An 18,582-nucleotide genomic window follows, 5' to 3' on the forward strand; every position below is an offset into this window, starting at 1 on the left:
TTAGTATGGATATTGTCGGACTTCAGATAACGTGTCTGAAAAATGTAATACACATTTTCCTGGAAAACAATATTACTAGATAAAGTATTTATTGTATTAAACACGCTATTGCAACTTTAGAATATACCTACAATTCGTTACATGTCACTCCTAAGGATATTATATTAATGGGACTGGTGTGTAAACATTTTGGAAAGGTCAATCCAATTATATGAAATGTCAAAGACCAAAGCATTTGATAACTAACTTAAATTTCATGTATGTTTTCGACCGATTACATTTAATAGCTTTAACCAATCTTCTTACCATACACCGAAATATAGGGGTTTACCTTACACTACTGGATGCACATGCCATTAAACGGGTCATGAAATTGGCCTTAATTTTTTCAAAGGTTTTTAACAGAGTTTTAACAGGTCACCATTAAAACTCACCCATTACTTCTCACTATTTAATGGTATTTTCATGCCATAGTTTTAATGCCATACATTAAAAATGACTTTGATGGCCATGAAAAGCTGCTTAAAATAAACCATTAAAATAAGTTAACAGGCTCCTTAGAACTCCATGAAAATTTTTAATTGGCATGAAATTAATGTGCCATTAAAAATTACCCCTTAATTGCCCATTGATTAGTAAGAACTAATGGGGCCATTATTTTTAATACTCTGTGAATGACCGTTAATTATTAAAAAATTGATTAATGGTCTCATTAAATATGTCAGATTCAATTTTAATGGGTTTATAATATTTTACTTGTAAATCAAACTAATGGCCATGAAAATTTGCCTTCAGAATTAGACATCTTAAAAGATAATCAACTTCATATTAATATTTGCCGTATTGATTTAAACTACGTATTATTACACAAGTAATAGTATCTATGCATATGTACTGTTTTGTAAAATGCTAGAAGAGTATTTGTTTCTTCTTTTTTCTCTTATCATTTTTGTTATGTAAACACATGTAACAGCCTCGTACAAGCATTTGTTATATTGTATCCTTATTCTGTCATATGTTCATATGAAATGAGCCCGCCCGCTTAGCTCAGTAGGTAGAGCGTTGGTCTACGGATCGCGGGGTCGTGAGTTCGATCCTCGGGCAGGGCGTATGTTCTCCGTGACTATTTGATAAACGACATTGTGTTTGAAATCATTAGTCCTCCACTTCTGATTCATGTGGGGAAGTTGGGAGTTACTTGCGGAGAACAGGTTGTACTGGTACAGAATCCAGGAACACTGGTTAGGTTAACTGCCCGCCGTTACATGACTGAAATACTGTTGAAAAACGGCGTTAAACCCAAAACAAACAAAAATCATATGAAATGAGAAAATAAATGGATATTGTATTGTATTGAGTTGTATTGAGAAGGGTTTACAGGTACCGGTTTAATGGATCAAGTGACGATGTGGGTAGTTTTAACTATTCAACATTATAATATTGACATTCTGACCAAGATTTTATTGGTACAGACATTAGGCATCAGGTGTATTAAAAAAGCAACCCTTGACGACAATGTCAGCGCACAATGGGCAATCACAATTTAGCTCTACTTCAGTATTTTGTGCTCACATGCATGTACTGTACAGCTAAGAGCAAATGTTTGAGGGATTTCATCACAAGTAGCTTCTTCCATCTTCAATTAAGCGTACCACACTCTTTGATTCATTGAAACAAAGAAGCGATTGATCTGCCCATGCCCCAAATGAATTTAAATCAGACTGTAAATCTTCACAATTATGTGTACTGTTCACTTCTCTATTGACCTTAGTTTCTACTCAAGAATTTGAAAATCTAAACTAGTCTGAACACATTTTATAATATAGATTCCTTACCCCACCCATTTTCTTATACAAATGCTGATTATTTGGACAAGAAAAACAAAGAACAGAAAAGGTGGCATGCATCAATACGTATTTACTCTTACCAAAATATTGTAGATTGATGTTATCAAATAAATTAATATGTTCTATCCGACTTTCATTGAAATAAATCCGATTTTTGTAGGAACACAATTTGCAAAACATTTGAAAAAGAAAATGGCGTAACTGCATCAAGGGAAAATAACTTCAATGCATCTAAATATAACATCATGATATATTTTAGACGATGTGTGCGTAGTATGTATTTATTGTGATTAAAGTCCATTTTAGAACAATATGAGACTGGAATTATAAGCATTCAATAGGAGAGCAAGCCAAAAACCAAAATGAAAATATATACGAATCACATTTTACAGAATTTAGGATTTAATGGGCATTACATTGCTGTTAAGGGCCATTAAATTTACTCTTAAATGAAATCGTACACAACCTGAACATTTAATGGGTATTAAATCAAATTTAAGGGCCATGAATAATCCTGTTTTTTCAAAGCCATTAACTATTTTAGCTACCAAACTAAATTTTTAATGGCATGATTCATGGTTAAAAATGGGTGTTTTAATGGTATTTTAACATGTAACCCATTAATTTGTGAAACCTGTTAAATAAAGTGATGCAAGAATTAATAGGGTTAATTAACGGTTTTTCCTATTTTAATGGATATTTTACAGGGTTTTAAACCATGTTTAATGGCATGTGCATCCAGTAGTGTTATAGCCAATTGCAATGAAACGCTTGAACCTAATTGCAGGTAAATTGAAAATAAATATTTTGTTTGCAATTCATACATAATAAAAAAGGCAGCCTATAAGAGTAGTATATGTCAACGAAAATGTATTTATTTCGTCTTTGCATAAAACGGGCAAAATCATCAAAAGCATTTACAAACAATAAAAAATGAACGATTTCCAGAGTTAATTGACAGCACTTGATGTCAGCAAAAAGAACATGATACATCTCGATCAACTGTTGATGGTAATCAATGCATTGCATTAAAACAAATTACAAGAAAAGCAGTAAGATCAAAGTTATACATCAAACGAACCATGTAAATACTTAATCAATCGTTCCATAAACATGTGTGTGCAAATGATTGATGGAAAATACAAGTTGCCCCGCTGGAAAATCAATCTATTATTTTCTTTATATATATACACACTTTCAGTAGTTCTAAGCAGGCGTATCAGACAAAATAATTATCCTTGAACGATTTCAGCAGTTTGTCCGATTTTTATAAAAAGCTATCAGGGGTGTACATTAGTTAACGCTTTCATATAATGAAGTATATTAATAGATATGTCCCTTTAAGGCAATCAAAATTCCGATATCTTATTCATGTTGATACCGCAAGGGAAATGAAAAAAAATTGTCTGATTATCTAGGATTTTGAACAATCCAAACATAGAAAGTTAAGGTATAAATGGACGATAACTAGACGAATTGCATAAGTCAGCTGCTCGACATAATGGTAATGCAAGCTTCAAGAAAAAAAATATCAGATCAAAAATCTAATTATTATGAAAGTTATATTAAGCATCCCAAATACTTTACACATTTCCAGTTATGGCCTTAAACATACAGAAGACCAAAAAGTACGTCATAATGCAAAGCCATTTTTTGTATTAGATGTTTTAAATAGAAAAGGCTTTCAGGTATCTCTAAATTATCGACCATAACGCTAACCTTACAAAATTAAAATAGTAAAAATAGATTATTATAACAAAACTTTATATACATGACAGAAAGTCTGAAAACATAGGATGCTTGACGTCTCCTATAAACAAAACATGTAGAAATAGACCATTTTAATAATGTACACAGTCTTACACGTTATGATAAAAGTGTCATAATCACATAAACATACATTTGTAGCATTATTTTCCGACAATGCCTGGACTTGTGACATCTTCTTGTAGCAGAAATCCGGAGAAAGTGCTATAATTAACACCAAATAGTGGTTTGTCTTCTTCAAAACTCCGAACACTGACGTCGTCTCCCTTATTTAGCTGCAGTACTATAGTCTGACTACTTGTAGCATGGCCGGCCTCACCACCAGTCAAATACATGATAGTGAGAGGCTGTCCGTTTTATATATTTGTGCATGGTAATTGACATGGTAGTGTGAGAACAATGTGGTAGAGAAGACATAGATACCAGGGACTGGAGCAATGAAGGAACCGGAAGTGTTGTTGTAAGCGTTGCCGATGTTTGTTACCACATTTTCAAAGGTGATTGGTTGATGGGCACCAAGCTTGGAAAGATGTTGCTTAAGTGCGGCAAAAAATGCAACCGGTGATTCATTTCTTGTACGACGTATCCTTTTGTTTTGATCTACGAATAAATAATGCACAAAAAAGAGTAAAAAGGATTGTATAATGACATTATACAGATGGAAATGTACTGTTTAATTATAAATTATTTAAATTAAATTTGTTATCGTAGCCATAAAAGTCTTTTATGTTGGTCAAATATGGCGAATATTCTACCACAAGAAACAGGCCTATTTTTAATCAAATATAACGAACTATTAACCTTGCGAAAATGTATGGTTTTCACAATTAAAATTTTGTCAAATAAGCCCGTTCGTCGCACTCCGATATAAGTTGCAAGTAAATAAAATTGGTGAAAATTTGTAATTACTGTGGAAAACAGAATGTCCAGATCAGCATGTTCATGTTTTGGCAAATTTTAATTTACACAAAGATATATTTAGCCAGCTGTTTGTATGAACTCAACTTGAAAGATTAAATGATTGTGATCGTAAATTCTGCATTGAAAATAAAATTTATGTTAAACCAAACATGGTTTCATTTGAATACAATATGTCAAAAAAATAGCAAATGTATTACCATCGCGATACTGTACATTTGGCGGCTTAACCTGTCCCTCAATGCCCATGGGAAATTGCCACTGTTTGTCCAATGACTGATTAAGCAAATCAGAACGTTCACTTGACAGTCTTCGCACAATCCTTTCTAGGGATGTGGTACGTCGCATTTGTATTAACAACTGGCGTCGTAAATTCTGTATCTCATTCAAATATGTCTTCGCACGAGCCTTCTCCCGAGCCTCGAGACGTTCCATACGAGCTAAAACATCATCGAGTTTCTTATTTGTTAAAAAATGTTCAAATGGCGTACCAACGTTTGGGTCAGACATAGTAGCACCCTCATTATCATATCTCGCTGGTTTTTCTGCAACAACATTCAAAGCAATAGTAACAACATGGAGTCCAAAGAATGACACAAATCTTTTTAAGACCATTATTTTGACATATAAACTTGCATTTATATATAGCAAATGCACAGCAATCCAAGTTAACACTGTTATACTCTTAAGAAAGATAAGGTGTTCTACTTATTCAAAAGTGAATCAGATCTGATAATGCAAACATACTTGTCTCGAAATTAAGGCATATACCCTTCTTTTTTTTCATTTATTTTTCGGTCTTTGTAGTATATGACATGATTATTTTGTTGCAGTGTGATGTGATATGATAGCGTCAAGCACAATAATCTTTTTACCTGCTGTAAGAAAAAGTCTGTCCTAAAGATAATTTAATAGCAACTTCATAAATACAATTCTGAAACGACCGGCTTGCTTTAATATAATTAAACAAACAAGGCTAGTTGTAAGACATTATTCTGCTGAAAAATCACTGTTTTTAGTTTAATTTTTAATAACTGGAATTAAAACTGATCGCTTTTCATTTTCAGACATAAATTTTCATACGTTTGCAGACACTTAAACCGCAAAAGTCATGCCGGTTTAACTTAACAATAAGAAAGTAAGATAAATCACTGGGATATTAGGACCATCACAGCAATCCCATTTCGAAAATAATAAATAAAAAAGGGGGGAAATCGCATCTATTTCTGAAATGACCTTTAATTACTCTTTATCTGATATAACAGAAAGAACAAACATGCCTACATGCACTGGTTGTTAAGGTAGCTAACTTCGAGTAGACTGCTTTTTGCCACTTTGGGCTTGAAAGTTTGAGGTGTATTGTTCATGCGTGTGAGGAAGTCATTCACTACAGTTAGCTTGCTAAAGGTCAGTGGATCTACCCTGATGTCCGCCCTTATCTAAAAATATAACTGTAGCGGCACCTGGGGTCTTCGGACACAATCAAAAGAGTGGCGGTCGCCATTTTACACAATATTTGTCTTTGTGACTTTAAACATAAACAAAAGTAAAGAGAAGAAGAAATAAACGAAGGATGGACAGTTTTTTCAGAGGACGAGATCCAAGCGCTCAGTGAAACATTTTATAATGACATAAAGATTGCATCAGCCTAAACACAATTATTATTGTTTACAGCTCCCTATGGTTTTTCCGTAACATCATCTAATCAATGATTGATTGCGCAAATCGTTATTTTTTTCGGACAGCTCTCACAAAGCAAATTGATTGTTTCACGTACCCTCTGTAAAGAAATATGACAGGATTTTATTGTGCATTTGCTGGTCGTTTCGTTGGCTTCGTCGCAGTGTCTGTACGTGTTTTGTTAGCTGGGATGATATGTGAAACGAATGAAAACAAAACAAAACTAGATACAAGACCTAACATCGGCACAAAAATATAACTTTTTGCGAAGTAGTGCGTTTTTGTGAGGTCCAGTAATCGATTTGCATAACCCTTGTCATTGTCTAAATAATTATATGAAATAAGGTTAAAACAAACGTCTGCACTTAATAGAAGAGAAATTGTCCGCAGAAATAAATCTTCTTTTCTATTTCATTGATTCGAATGAATATGCATTGCCACATACATGTATGTATAATTTCTTATCAGTCATATCATATTTAAAAATTTATTTTTCGAAAAATTTGTTGAAGATTTCAAAGAAGACTCAGTAGTTTAGCAACATATTTTTAAATATAACATCTTCAGAAAAGCTCCTTGTATCATACGTAACATTGAACGGAACTGTAGAACTGAGAAGTGAGACAGCTCAAAAAAAATATATCATGATTATAATTTGAAAATATAGCCCTGGCTTTTGTAAAGCTATATGTCCATGAAAGAAGAATTTCCCTAACCAAAACATTTCAAGTTTAACGTCTGAGGTACTAAAAACAGAACAATTTATCAGAAAGAGGAGAGCAGAACATCCCAAATAAAAGAACATTTTTTTCTCAATAATGCTATGAAAATAACACCATCATCTTCACCCATGCAGGATAAAAAAAAGGCACATGAACATATATGAAAATGTAGTTTTTTGAAATCTTATGCCTTGAAAAATATCAAGTAAAATATCTGTATAATATTAATATAATGTAATGTAATGTTTTCTCAAAAACGTAACTAGTTCTATTTAATCCAACACACTGCAATATTACACAATAGTTACTGGGATTAACGGAACAGTTTGCAATTTCAATAACTACATGTTACCTGATATAAGCTGCAAACAATTTTTTGCCGTCTTTTCAAAATTCAAGACATTAATTATAGAATCATTACATTTGAGTTCAGTGTATATAAAACGATTATTTCAACACAATTTTAATGTGATGCTACTCTGTTTATTTAGTGATTTAAAGTGCATGTTGCAGGCTACGACATGATTTATTTATTTATTGTTTGTACCACTGGAGGGTTAGTTACAATCAGATCGTACATTTGATGATTGTAAGGATGTTCGTTTACAGTATGCTAAGCATCCATTGCAAACAAAAACTTACTGTTCAATATTTTCTTTGCGTATTCAAGCAAAACGCTTAGTTTTCAAAATCTTCTTTAAACAAGTTATTTAACAACAGATATTTACATTTCGAATGAAAAGACTTTTCCAAAGAACTGAACTGGATTTCTCTAATATTATCTTTCAAGTCCAATAATTTTGATGTGTTCGCATTGTCCTATGTGTGAAATTACGTAAATGAAGCCGTTGTTTTATGACACTAAAGTCCATGTGATACTGTTCACCCATGCAACTTTACATTTCAAAGAGCATTGCAATGTGATGTATTTCAATTGTGTTTGTACTAAAAAGAAGGTTCAGGAAAGTCTCGTGAGTGGAAGGGCGTAAATTTGACTGAATAAAACTGATGAATGTTAGGTATCGCTGTTTTGGTATATGTGAAATGCTTCAGATCTCAGTTATCTGGAAATGCTCAAGCATTCTGCTTCTCTAACAAGACATACATAGGACTTTTGAGAGTGCTGTTTTGGGGCCGTTGCGATTTTTAGATTCCAGAATCTGTCCGTGCTTTGCTATTTAGCTCAAACGGCTTATAAGTATAAAAATTACAGTCAGATTGTACTTTCGATTGAATAAACCTGGTGATACTGATGACCAATATATCGTAAAGTCTCTTAATTAATTTTCAGTCTTCTGGGAAAGTCCAAGCATCATTTGTAATAAAAGAAATCTCAGTCATATTTACACCAAAACACGCCCCATTGACCCCTACTCCCCTTTCTAGAGAAGGTTGGCCATTTTTTTTGTGGTTGCGGTTCCTGGCCATTTCAGTAGTATAACCGGGAGGTCTGAGAGGGCTTTTTCTAAGCGTCACCTAGACAGAAAGGATCTGTGTCATAAAAATTGACAAAGAACATTTGTTTTAACATGCTCTATATAAGAAATGAATTTCGATTTTGAAGAGTAACTTTCCTAGCAGTTTCGGAGTTTACATCTCCAAATCTATTAGTGGTTGTTCATCTTGGACCATTTAACAAACAGTATGGGTCTCAAATTCAGCTCCATAAACGTCTTTTTGGCCTTTTTTACCTCATTGATAAGCAGAATGATTCTTTGTTGTTGCCATTTTAAAAATATTCTTATATAATTGCTTTTCAGGTCAGAGAACTTTTCCCGTACGACCAAGCTGTATGTCCCTGATGATCTGTTTCTAGTCTATTAATTTTGATGTATTTACATTACCGTATGCATAAAATTACGTATATGAAACGGTCGTTTCAGAACACTAAATGTAATGTAATAATGTTTACCAGTACAATATTATATTCCGTTTGAACGTACAAGTAACAAGCTTTTGTATGATATATCTAATTTGTGTAGCGTAAGTTAAATTGATTACAATCCCTCCTAGGAAATTGTTGTGAATTTGGACCATTTTATATCGGCTATACGGTAAAGTGTAACAGTGCTTGCCAGACTCGTACCACGTTTATAGTCTAAAAAATCTTATACGACCTTGTCATGTCATTGCCTTTCATAATAGCTTGTTTTGTAAAATAGTGCCTTTTTCAACATATACTTTAAAACTGCTAACCTCAACAAAATTCTTGATGCAAACAGTATTTTTAAATATTTTTACTTAGATCAACAGAAACCTGAAAATGTACGCACTTTACCAACTTGTCAATCAGTACACCCAGCTAAATGTTTGCATACAATTTATAAATAAGATTTTTTGTTCACATTCTTGTACAGGGTTACAATCGCTCTTAGATTTTATCTTAGAAATATTCTAACCTAAGCCAACTGGAATGTTTTATAAAACATAGAATTATCATTATCGTACTTTGTTAGCTGTAATCAATCCTCACTGGTACAAAGACAACATTCTTGCTGCAGTGGAATCTTTCAATTACTGGCGTGCTTCCATGTCTATGATTTATGTCATTGTGTGGCATGTTGTTAGCACTCCTGTGAGATTCGGTTTTATCTAGATGAGTTGCACTTGACTCGTTAACTGTCACTTAGAGACCAACGTTAAGTCCCAAGCTTTATTTATCATATTTAACTTTATCAATCCTATTTGGATGACTACGTTTGTATGCATATTATTCAAATATTCAGCTGCAACGGTGTATACAAGTGTTACTCTCAACATATCTATAACATATATAAGTGAAATCGTAATAATTTACTAAAGCATTTGTATTATATAGCATTTCCATGTTCTTTCTCTGTTGATAGATCCATTATTTATAATCAATTGATGAATTCAGTAGTTTATTGGAGTTTATGCATTTGTAAATCTAACTTCACTGTACTGACGTCACAATTATTACGTTATAGCGTCAAACGGCAAAGCGGCGCGTTGAAAAAGAGATCAACAAAAAACAGGCAAATATTTGACGGACGTGTTAGAATCAAAATAAAATATCTCATTTAGTGATTTGCTCTTGAATAAATCATTGTTTGTCGTTCAGATGCGTATTATTATATCACTCGGACTGCGCCCCCGTGATACAATTCTTCGCATCTGAATTCCAAACAATGATTTCATTCAACGACAAATCACTGGATGAGATATATTATTTCATAAACAAACCTCGTAGTCTGGCAAATGTAAAGTCTCAAAATTAAATACTGGACAACTGTTTGAAAACTAAATGTTATGTTTGATTAATAAATGTAATACCCATATTGGATGACTCGCAGGTCAATAATCAAAACTGTTTACGGGGAATTCAATTAATATTAAGTGTTTTATTACATGACAAAAGAACATAGGTTTCCCAGTTTCATTGTCAATTTTATGACCTATTAGCCCTGTAAACATGGGTTGAATATGGACTGATTATAAACCACAAACTATGGACAGACGATTTATATACTTTTGTTTTGGGTTTAACGCCGTTTTCCAATAGTAATTATGTCATGTAACGGTGGGCAGTTAACCTAACCAGTGTTCCTGGATTCTGTACCAGTACAAACCTGTTCTCCGCAAGTAACTGCCAACTTCCCCACATGAATTATCAGAGGTGGAGGACGAATGATTTCAGACACATTGTCTTTTATCAAATCGTCACGGAGAACATACGCCCCGCCCTGGGATCGAACTCGCGACCCCGTGATCCGTAGACCAACGCCTTCCCTACTGAGCTAAGCGGACGGGCTCGATTTATATACGGAATCGTGTAACAAAATGAATGATTGGATATATTATTAGTTTTAATGGATATTAGGTACTTGTGCATTTCCGTTGACACCAGGATGTTTTAGTGAAAGTAATGTTACGGGTTTTTCAATGTTCAATATGCACGCTAAGAAGAAAACCTAAGATATATAAGATATAATAAATAAATCTATGAACAATTAGCCGAAGACTCCGTTTGATTAAGTCTGTTCAAGAGAGAAGTTGAAAAATGTGCAACATCCCTTTCCCCGCCCCCTTTGCTTTGGGTTTAGTGGCACTCTGTTATAATTCATAGAACAATAAATGGATTCCATGAACACATAGATCTAAAAGTAATCACCACACTATGTTCGATATTAAAGATGTATGTGTAAAACGTCTGTGTATTTTATCCTTGTTGCTATTTCCTATAAGCTCTAATAAATATTTTTATATTGGTTGATCATCCCCAGCTTTTATTATATTTGACTGGCTTATCATAGTAGGTTGTTCCCCTTTAAAATTATCCGATAATCAATATTGGTTTGAAATTCCCTATTAGTATTACTTTGAGCAATAGATTATATAGGAAATTTATTTTTAACGATTAATTTCAAATATATCTTTTGGTTTGTGAATATTTTACCAGATATGACAATGAACTTCAATTTCTTCTCTTCAATTTAATGTGAAAATATTTATTCTAACTGATCATCTTCTTGCTTCCAATTTTGTTTTAAAAGTATCACCGTCGCTTACATTGAACATATAGTGCAAAACAGTAAACTTTTCAATTTCTTTTACTTTAGAGGCAAATAAATCATATTTTCCAAAGCATGACAATTTATTATCACATATGTAGGTATTCTTGACTTTATAAACACTACAATAATATAATTTTAAGTGTAATAGGGTAAAGGCTTCTTGCTTCCATTTTACTTCAAAATGTATCAAGAAATAAAAAAAAACTTGTAGATTTCTTAAAGTTCTGATGTAACTTAAACCTTGTTAATTTACGGAACTGCATTTAACAATAACTGACGTACGATTCAATATAGTCTTTTGAAATAATAACGTTCATAATTGTCTAATTAGTAAAAAAAAAAATGAAAAATTGAAAAGAACAGAATAGAACAGAGCTTTGATTTTTCACCAAACTGTTTATGAGAACAATACGAATCAACATAAATTACATAATTTCCGACTGAAAGCTAAATATCTTTGGAATATTGAAACATTCGACGACAGGAAAAAAATTACTTCAACGAATAATTTTCTAATGAAATAGTGTAATTTGCAAGTTAGGCGCTCATTGAACGCTGGTGAGAGGGGGGAGAGAATGTGTATATTTATTTAAACAAAAGACACAGCATGGTTTCCACGATGTGCAAAGAAAGGGTGAAATTAACAGACGCGCAATATCATGTTTATTTAGAAATGAAATCCAAGCTTGAAAAAAAAAATGGCACGCTTTCCATGAGTTTGCACGGTAGAATTATCTCTTTAGTACGACCTACATTTTTTGTCACGGTTTTGTTCGTGGAAAGCATGAAAAACAGCCACCTTTACAGCTAAAGACTTAGTTTACACGATAAATTTTATTTTATGATTGAATTGTATAGTATGTACAAACACATATCTGAATAGCATATTTGATTTATGTATAATCAAGTAACTTAGACACTATAAATAAGTAGACAGGATGAATCAGAGCTAATTGTTTAAAAAAATGAGTTAGAATCTCTATGATACACTTGCAGCAATGCTGATCAGAAAAAAAAATATCAGAAACTTTATTCATAATTCAATCGATTCTTTCTTTCTTTGATTTCTATTTCAAGACCAGTTAATAAAACATGTGTGTGCGTGTTTTAGTAACATGTATGTTTTCTTAAGTTTGTTAAATTGCTCGGGGTTTTCTTTGCCATTGCCTGTCAAATACAGTATTGCTTAGTTTATTACTTTATTTTATCATGTTTTAAAGAGTAAACTTCTAGGCATGAAAGTTAAACAAAAGTACCGTTATATGGACAAAAACAGTCAGTCAAAATGGGAATACATGTATCTTCACACAAGTTTCGTTTTTCTCGAGGAAAACTATTATGTATACATGTGTTTTTGGGAAAGCTCGCTTATGAAATAATTTTCGGATTTCAATGTTTGCCGGGATTCAAAGTTTCAAAAGAAAAGAAATTTATTTAAATGTTTTCATTTTCTGTTACATGACAACACGAATTTCGCAATATCATAAGCTAACATAATGATTTTTACAGAAATGTTTTATATCTTTACATGAATAATACTTCTATATGAATCTATAAAACAACATGATTTATATCAAAAACTGGCTACATGTTCTGTTGCTTTCTATGGAGCAACATGCGAGCTTAATTTCCGTGTATTACCTAAAGCAAAATATTAGATCAATGCAAAATCCATGACAAAGAATTATTGATTAGGTCACGAATGACACGACTTTAGCTAATGTAAGGGAGGCAATCCATTTGAAGGGAATTGCCTTAACACGGTCAATAATTAAGGGAGAGAATTCTTGCAAAATCTCGGTAAAAGCTGACCATGGCTGATGTTATATAGGTTTACACTGACAATGTCTAAGACACTGTCACCAGATAAGAAAGAAAATGCCTTCGTACGTGTTATACCCTACCCCTAGGTATTCTATAAGAACCATGGTCATGAACGAGAAAATATACTAACCCGTTTCAATCGCGTATTTCATACCTAAAACACGCAGTTCAGTAAATGTGTACTATTGATTTTAAACAAGCGATAATTTATCTTCCATCGGGCACCAGTCACATTGTCTCAATATTCCATATTGCAGAGATGCTCCATATATTTTATGCTTTTGTCAACGTTACAGAAAAAACTTCCGTGAACTCCCCTAATGAACATCCGGTCTAGAGGTCACGGCAGTGGGTACATGTTAAGCGAAATGTAAACAAACAAAAACCGAATGCAATATATTCACAGTTTTACGATGAGACTCGAAATGATGAATGAAATTCATCTTGTATATGATTTTGAATTTGAAATCATACATTGGTATACATCTATTCTGTTCATTTAATTCATTTTGCACATTTATGCTGCATATAAACATTATAGCGTACACGTGTAGTAAAATGACGACTGACATACATTTTCACATCACCCAATCAGAGTGTGTCTGTAATCTAGACCGGAACTTCACCAGGGAAGTTCAAGCAAGTTTTTTGTGTACCTTTGTAAAAACTGTAAACTACACGTTGTTTTTCTAAGATAAGAAGTATTAATAAAATGTGACCGGTACACAACGGAAGATAAATTACCGCTTGTTTAATATCAATAGTACACATTTACTGAACTGCGTGTTTTAGGTATGAAATACGCGATTGAAATGGGTTAGTATATTTTCCCGTTCACGACCATGGTTCTTATAGAATACTTAGGGGTAGGGCATAACACGTACGGAGGCATTTTCTTTCTGATCTGGTGCCAGTGGTCTAAGATGTCGTAACAAACAGGTACATTTAGTGGGTTCAGGTACGTTTCCTTCCCCATTCAGATATAGATTTATGTTTTAATATTTGGAATATTTTCATAACAGTAAATAGTAACATTTTTAAAGTGTTTCTACTTAAATGGAATTACATTTATTATTAGATACTTCAAAATATATTGGAAAACGGTGTAAAACTTTCTTATGTGCTTATAGATCTCCAATAACGCATTTAACTGAAGTGCTCTACAGATAACATTTAGCAGAATGTTTAGGCAAAGAATGATTTGAATGTATCAGTAAAGGTTTGAAGAAAAATCTTGCCACTAAACCATTATTACTTTTCAAGCTGTGATATAAATTATCTGTGTTAGATATCGTACATTTTGTATATTTTGTTCCCTTGTATTATTTTCTCCAAGTATAAAAATCTCTTGTAGTGGTCATTAAATCATATTATATTACGCTTTTCGCAGACTATAGAGTTGAATTTATACAACAATAATATAGTTCTATCACTACACTTCTAATTCATAAGTTACTGTCCCGCCACAACCCAATAAAACAATGCACAAATGATACTATTTGTCCCAACATATCGCCCCTGTAAATGAATGTACAAACAATTTTGCTCTGTCGCAACAAACTTAACTGTTACAGCCAAATGCAATAACAAATAATTTTAAAAAATATTCAAAAACTTATCTGATTGTCTTTGACCAGTCATAGCTTTATATACTTATTAATTCCATATCCTTAAAATTCAAAAACACAGGTATTTATATTATTGTTAGTCATTTACCTGATGTTTAAATTTACCAAAGTCTAAAATATAATGCACGTTGGCAGTTACTTTTGTGTCACTATAAAATCATTTTTTCTTAAGGCTACGAATGCATATACAATGGAACGTGATATTCAGAAGATTTGCATTTATTTATTAAGTATGAATGTTTAAAATATCAGAAATATAAAAACTTCAATGATACATTAACGAAATACTTAAATTTAAGTTAACATAATAAAGTTGTAATATTTTAATTATCTTTCTCTCCCGCATCTTTAAAGAATATTTTCAATGCATATACTTAATACGTTATTTCGAACATTCAATGGTTTCAAAAGGGGTAGTAAATTTCGCCTTCAGTCTATCAGAAATGTAACATGTGCGGCTTACGATTCCTGCTCCAGTTATGTAAACGTAGTTTCTATACTCAAAGTACCAAACCATTTTCCATTTTATCGAACTTTCAGCTTCCAGAATTGTTTTCTATTATACTTTATCATAATTATTATCACCAACATTCGTATTTTCTTTGTGTTGCATTTCATCAGAATTTTACTCTAAGACTTCTATTGTCGTTTATCATGAGATTTTTCTTGATGTTATTTATTTTATCAGACGGAGTGTGAAACGCTACCGGAAATTTAGTCAGAGATAAAACAAGAATGTTTTTAGATCATGCCAAGCATTTTCATCGAGAAGATAAAAGGAAAATGTAAATGGGTTTGCCGATTTCTACACTCCAAATATCTTCAAGTTATGATATAAAAGTGATTGTTCCATAACTAAAAATACGTTCTCTGTACTCATAATCCTTTAGCTGTAAGACGTTTCCGTTTTTAATTTCAGATTCACTTTTTTTTTGCACAGTACATGTTAACTAGAATATTGAATTCATACCATGTAAATATGTGAATAACAAAATTACATCATAGTGTGAATACTATTGTTTTTTCAATTCACGGCCTTGGTCCCTATCATGAAAAGGTATTTGAGCCGTGCCATGGGAAAACCCATAGTGGCTTTGCGACCAGAATGGATCCAGATCAGCATGCGCATCCGCGCAGTCTGGTCAGGATCCATGCTGTTCGCTAACGGTTTATCTAATTATCGTAGACTTTTAAAGCGGACAGCATGGATTCTGACCAGACTGCGCGAATGCGCAGGCTGGTCTGGATCCATGCTGGTCGCAAACCCACTATGTTGGTTTTCGCATGGCGCGGCTCATTTAAAAAATTGAAAAGTATGTATTATTTATGACCATTGAGTAAACGTTAATATATTTTATTAGAAACAAATATTGTAAAATCATGTAATTTTGGGATTATGAAATATCGTTTTTTTGGGTTAACGGCGACGGGGAAATGATATCGAGGATTTCAACTTTTGAACATAAAATGAATGGGGAATTTTACTTCTTTGTTGGTATTTAATTTTGCGGATTGACTCAACCACGAAGTCCACGAAAATTAGTCACCCACGAATATTAATAATTTCACAGTAGACGTTTCCTATTTTTACTGATAGTTCATAAAATGAAACTTAACGTAAACAAGTGTTTTGGTATGAGGTTTTGCATGTTTCCAGTTGAACACAAACCATACAAAGAATAGAGATATTGTTCTTTAAATCATGCTAAGTAAACATACCGGACAATCAAATTGTCCTTCTTGTTTATATCAATAGTTGTTTCTTTAAACGTAAGCTTAGGAAGACTCGCGTTGAGGGCGTTAATTATAGTTGGTTTAATATTATTTAGATGTTAGTAAGGCAAACGTAAAAGTTTGCTGTATTTAAGGCCGCATTTTTTCAGACAACAGGAGCTACAAACCACTTATACCATTTTACGTATTTGGCATGACGCGGCCGGGAATCCAACCCCTGACCCCCCCCCCCCCCCCCCCCATCCCCACCACCCCCGCCACCACGCACTAGAAGCGGACGCTTAACTACAGTGTTTTAGTACAGTTAGACAGTTAGAATACAGTGAATTTTTAAGACAGAATAGTCTAACAACAGAATGTATCTAAAGTAAGTAAATTATAAGTTTCATTTAATTAAAGCTATTAAGTTCTGTTAAACAAACTGAATGCAAATATTTTGCTTTTCTATCATTGCAGGCGTTATTTATTCTAAAGTAACTTATAAACGCGTTTAACATAACGGCTAAGGGGAACCTTCAGTTTAAACTATTTGCCAATCCTAACTACAAATATGCTGAGGTAAAATATATTCTTAGAATGAATTTTCATTATAGATTAAAAGAATGCATTTACCACATAGGTAAGACTTTAAGTACCTCTCGACTGGGGCCATATTTTCCAATGAATTTGTCTGTTCAAATAGGCTTATATGTTACAGATATATGATTCTAACACGATCCGCAGCAGTTGCTATATAAACATATAGCGAAATCGCCTATACATGAATCTACGATAAAATATAGCTCTTCCATTCCACCCTACGATTGTAACACGACTGTGAGATTCTACTCTGCTTCTGTTATATACCGACTAAATACTCGACTTTTCAGTGATATGTAGTAGTAATAAAAAGTACATCAAATTTTCTGAAACAAACAATTTCTAACTGATGAATTTATTTGTTTATAATTTTACCGTAAGAAAATGTTTCAGCCCGGTAAGTTTCAACTTCAACACCAGTGCATCTAGTCTGGTCGTGTGTGTAGTTTACAATTTCTGCGCTGTAGGCATCACAGATGTCAACTAGATTCTACTTTGACAGTAAATAAATTATAATTCATGTTCAAATCTTCCAGACTCAAGTGTTAACGTGTTTATATGCCGCCGCAATGTTCTGGCGTGTATGTTTTAGTGCCATCATGAAGGTGACGTGCACTATTTTTAGAAACTGCATGTATAAACTTTGAACGAAGTATTTACTTCTGATTTCTATATCTGACCTTAGATGTTATTGAAAATAACATTTTTACAGCAGTAACTACTTAATACTTTAATTAAAATTTGTTGAATATCGGAAAATTCCGTATTATGCAACGCTTTCCATTTGTGGGGAGGTTTTTATAATAGCATATGCAGCCGAATGAAATATCGAGCTAAAATGTAGTGCTATAAAATGCGAAGAATTTGCGTGGTTAGAATCGAAATAATAAATATGTTCCAATAATTTTATCAGTTAATAAAATATGGGCAGTCGTTCGGATGCGAATATTAAATCACTCGTGCTACGCACTCGTGATTTAATTATTACGCATCCGAACTCCTGCCCATATTTTATTAACTGATAAAATATAGGCACATATTTATTATTTCTTAAATATACCGAGGTTTCAGAAAGAATTAAGTACGCAAGCACTTGAAATACAAAATACTAAATTTCTTTTAGAATCTATCAGAGTATAATAATCAGAGGCTTTTATAGAGTAAGTTTAATTTGCTAGCACTAGAAAACGCAAATGCCACATGGTCTTTTTTGTTCCTATAGCGCAAGTGTTTATATATATCTGTATATAATTGATGTATTTCTTACTTGGAAATGTTGTATAAAATCATATAAAGACGTGCAGAGTTTGATCGTTGAATAATCCAGTATAAATGGTATGTAAATTAA

General features: G+C 32.9%; 1 protein-coding gene across 1 annotated transcript; it reads right to left on the reverse strand.

Annotated features, from left to right (window-relative positions):
- On the reverse strand, positions 1–5,147 carry LOC123524370 (uncharacterized). Its single transcript, XM_053524270.1, has 3 exons — positions 4,733–5,147; positions 4,038–4,214; positions 1–35 (listed from the first exon to the last, which is right to left on the reverse strand). Exons 1-3 carry the CDS (start codon positions 5,145–5,147, stop codon positions 1–3), a joined length of 627 nt encoding a protein of 208 aa, XP_053380245.1.
- Positions 5,148–18,582: the final 13,435 nt, after the last annotated feature.

This window comes from Mercenaria mercenaria, chromosome 15, assembly GCF_021730395.1.
Source record: "Mercenaria mercenaria strain notata chromosome 15, MADL_Memer_1, whole genome shotgun sequence".
NCBI classification, from domain to species: domain Eukaryota; kingdom Metazoa; phylum Mollusca; class Bivalvia; order Venerida; family Veneridae; genus Mercenaria; species Mercenaria mercenaria.

What these genes read in the sequence shown, in the direction of transcription:
- LOC123524370 (XM_053524270.1), bottom strand. Translation starts at nt 5,147, where the DNA reads ATGGTCTTAAAAAGATTTGTGTCATTCTTTGGACTCCATGTTGTTACT. An exon ending in AAATGTACAGTATCGCGATG is followed by an intron (nt 4,215 to 4,732) that starts GTAATACATTTG and finishes ATTTATTCGTAG; the next exon opens with ATCAAAACAAAAGGATACGT. An exon ending in CTTCATTGCTCCAGTCCCTG is followed by an intron (nt 36 to 4,037) that starts GTATCTATGTCT and finishes TACATTTTTCAG; the next exon opens with ACACGTTATCTGAAGTCCGA.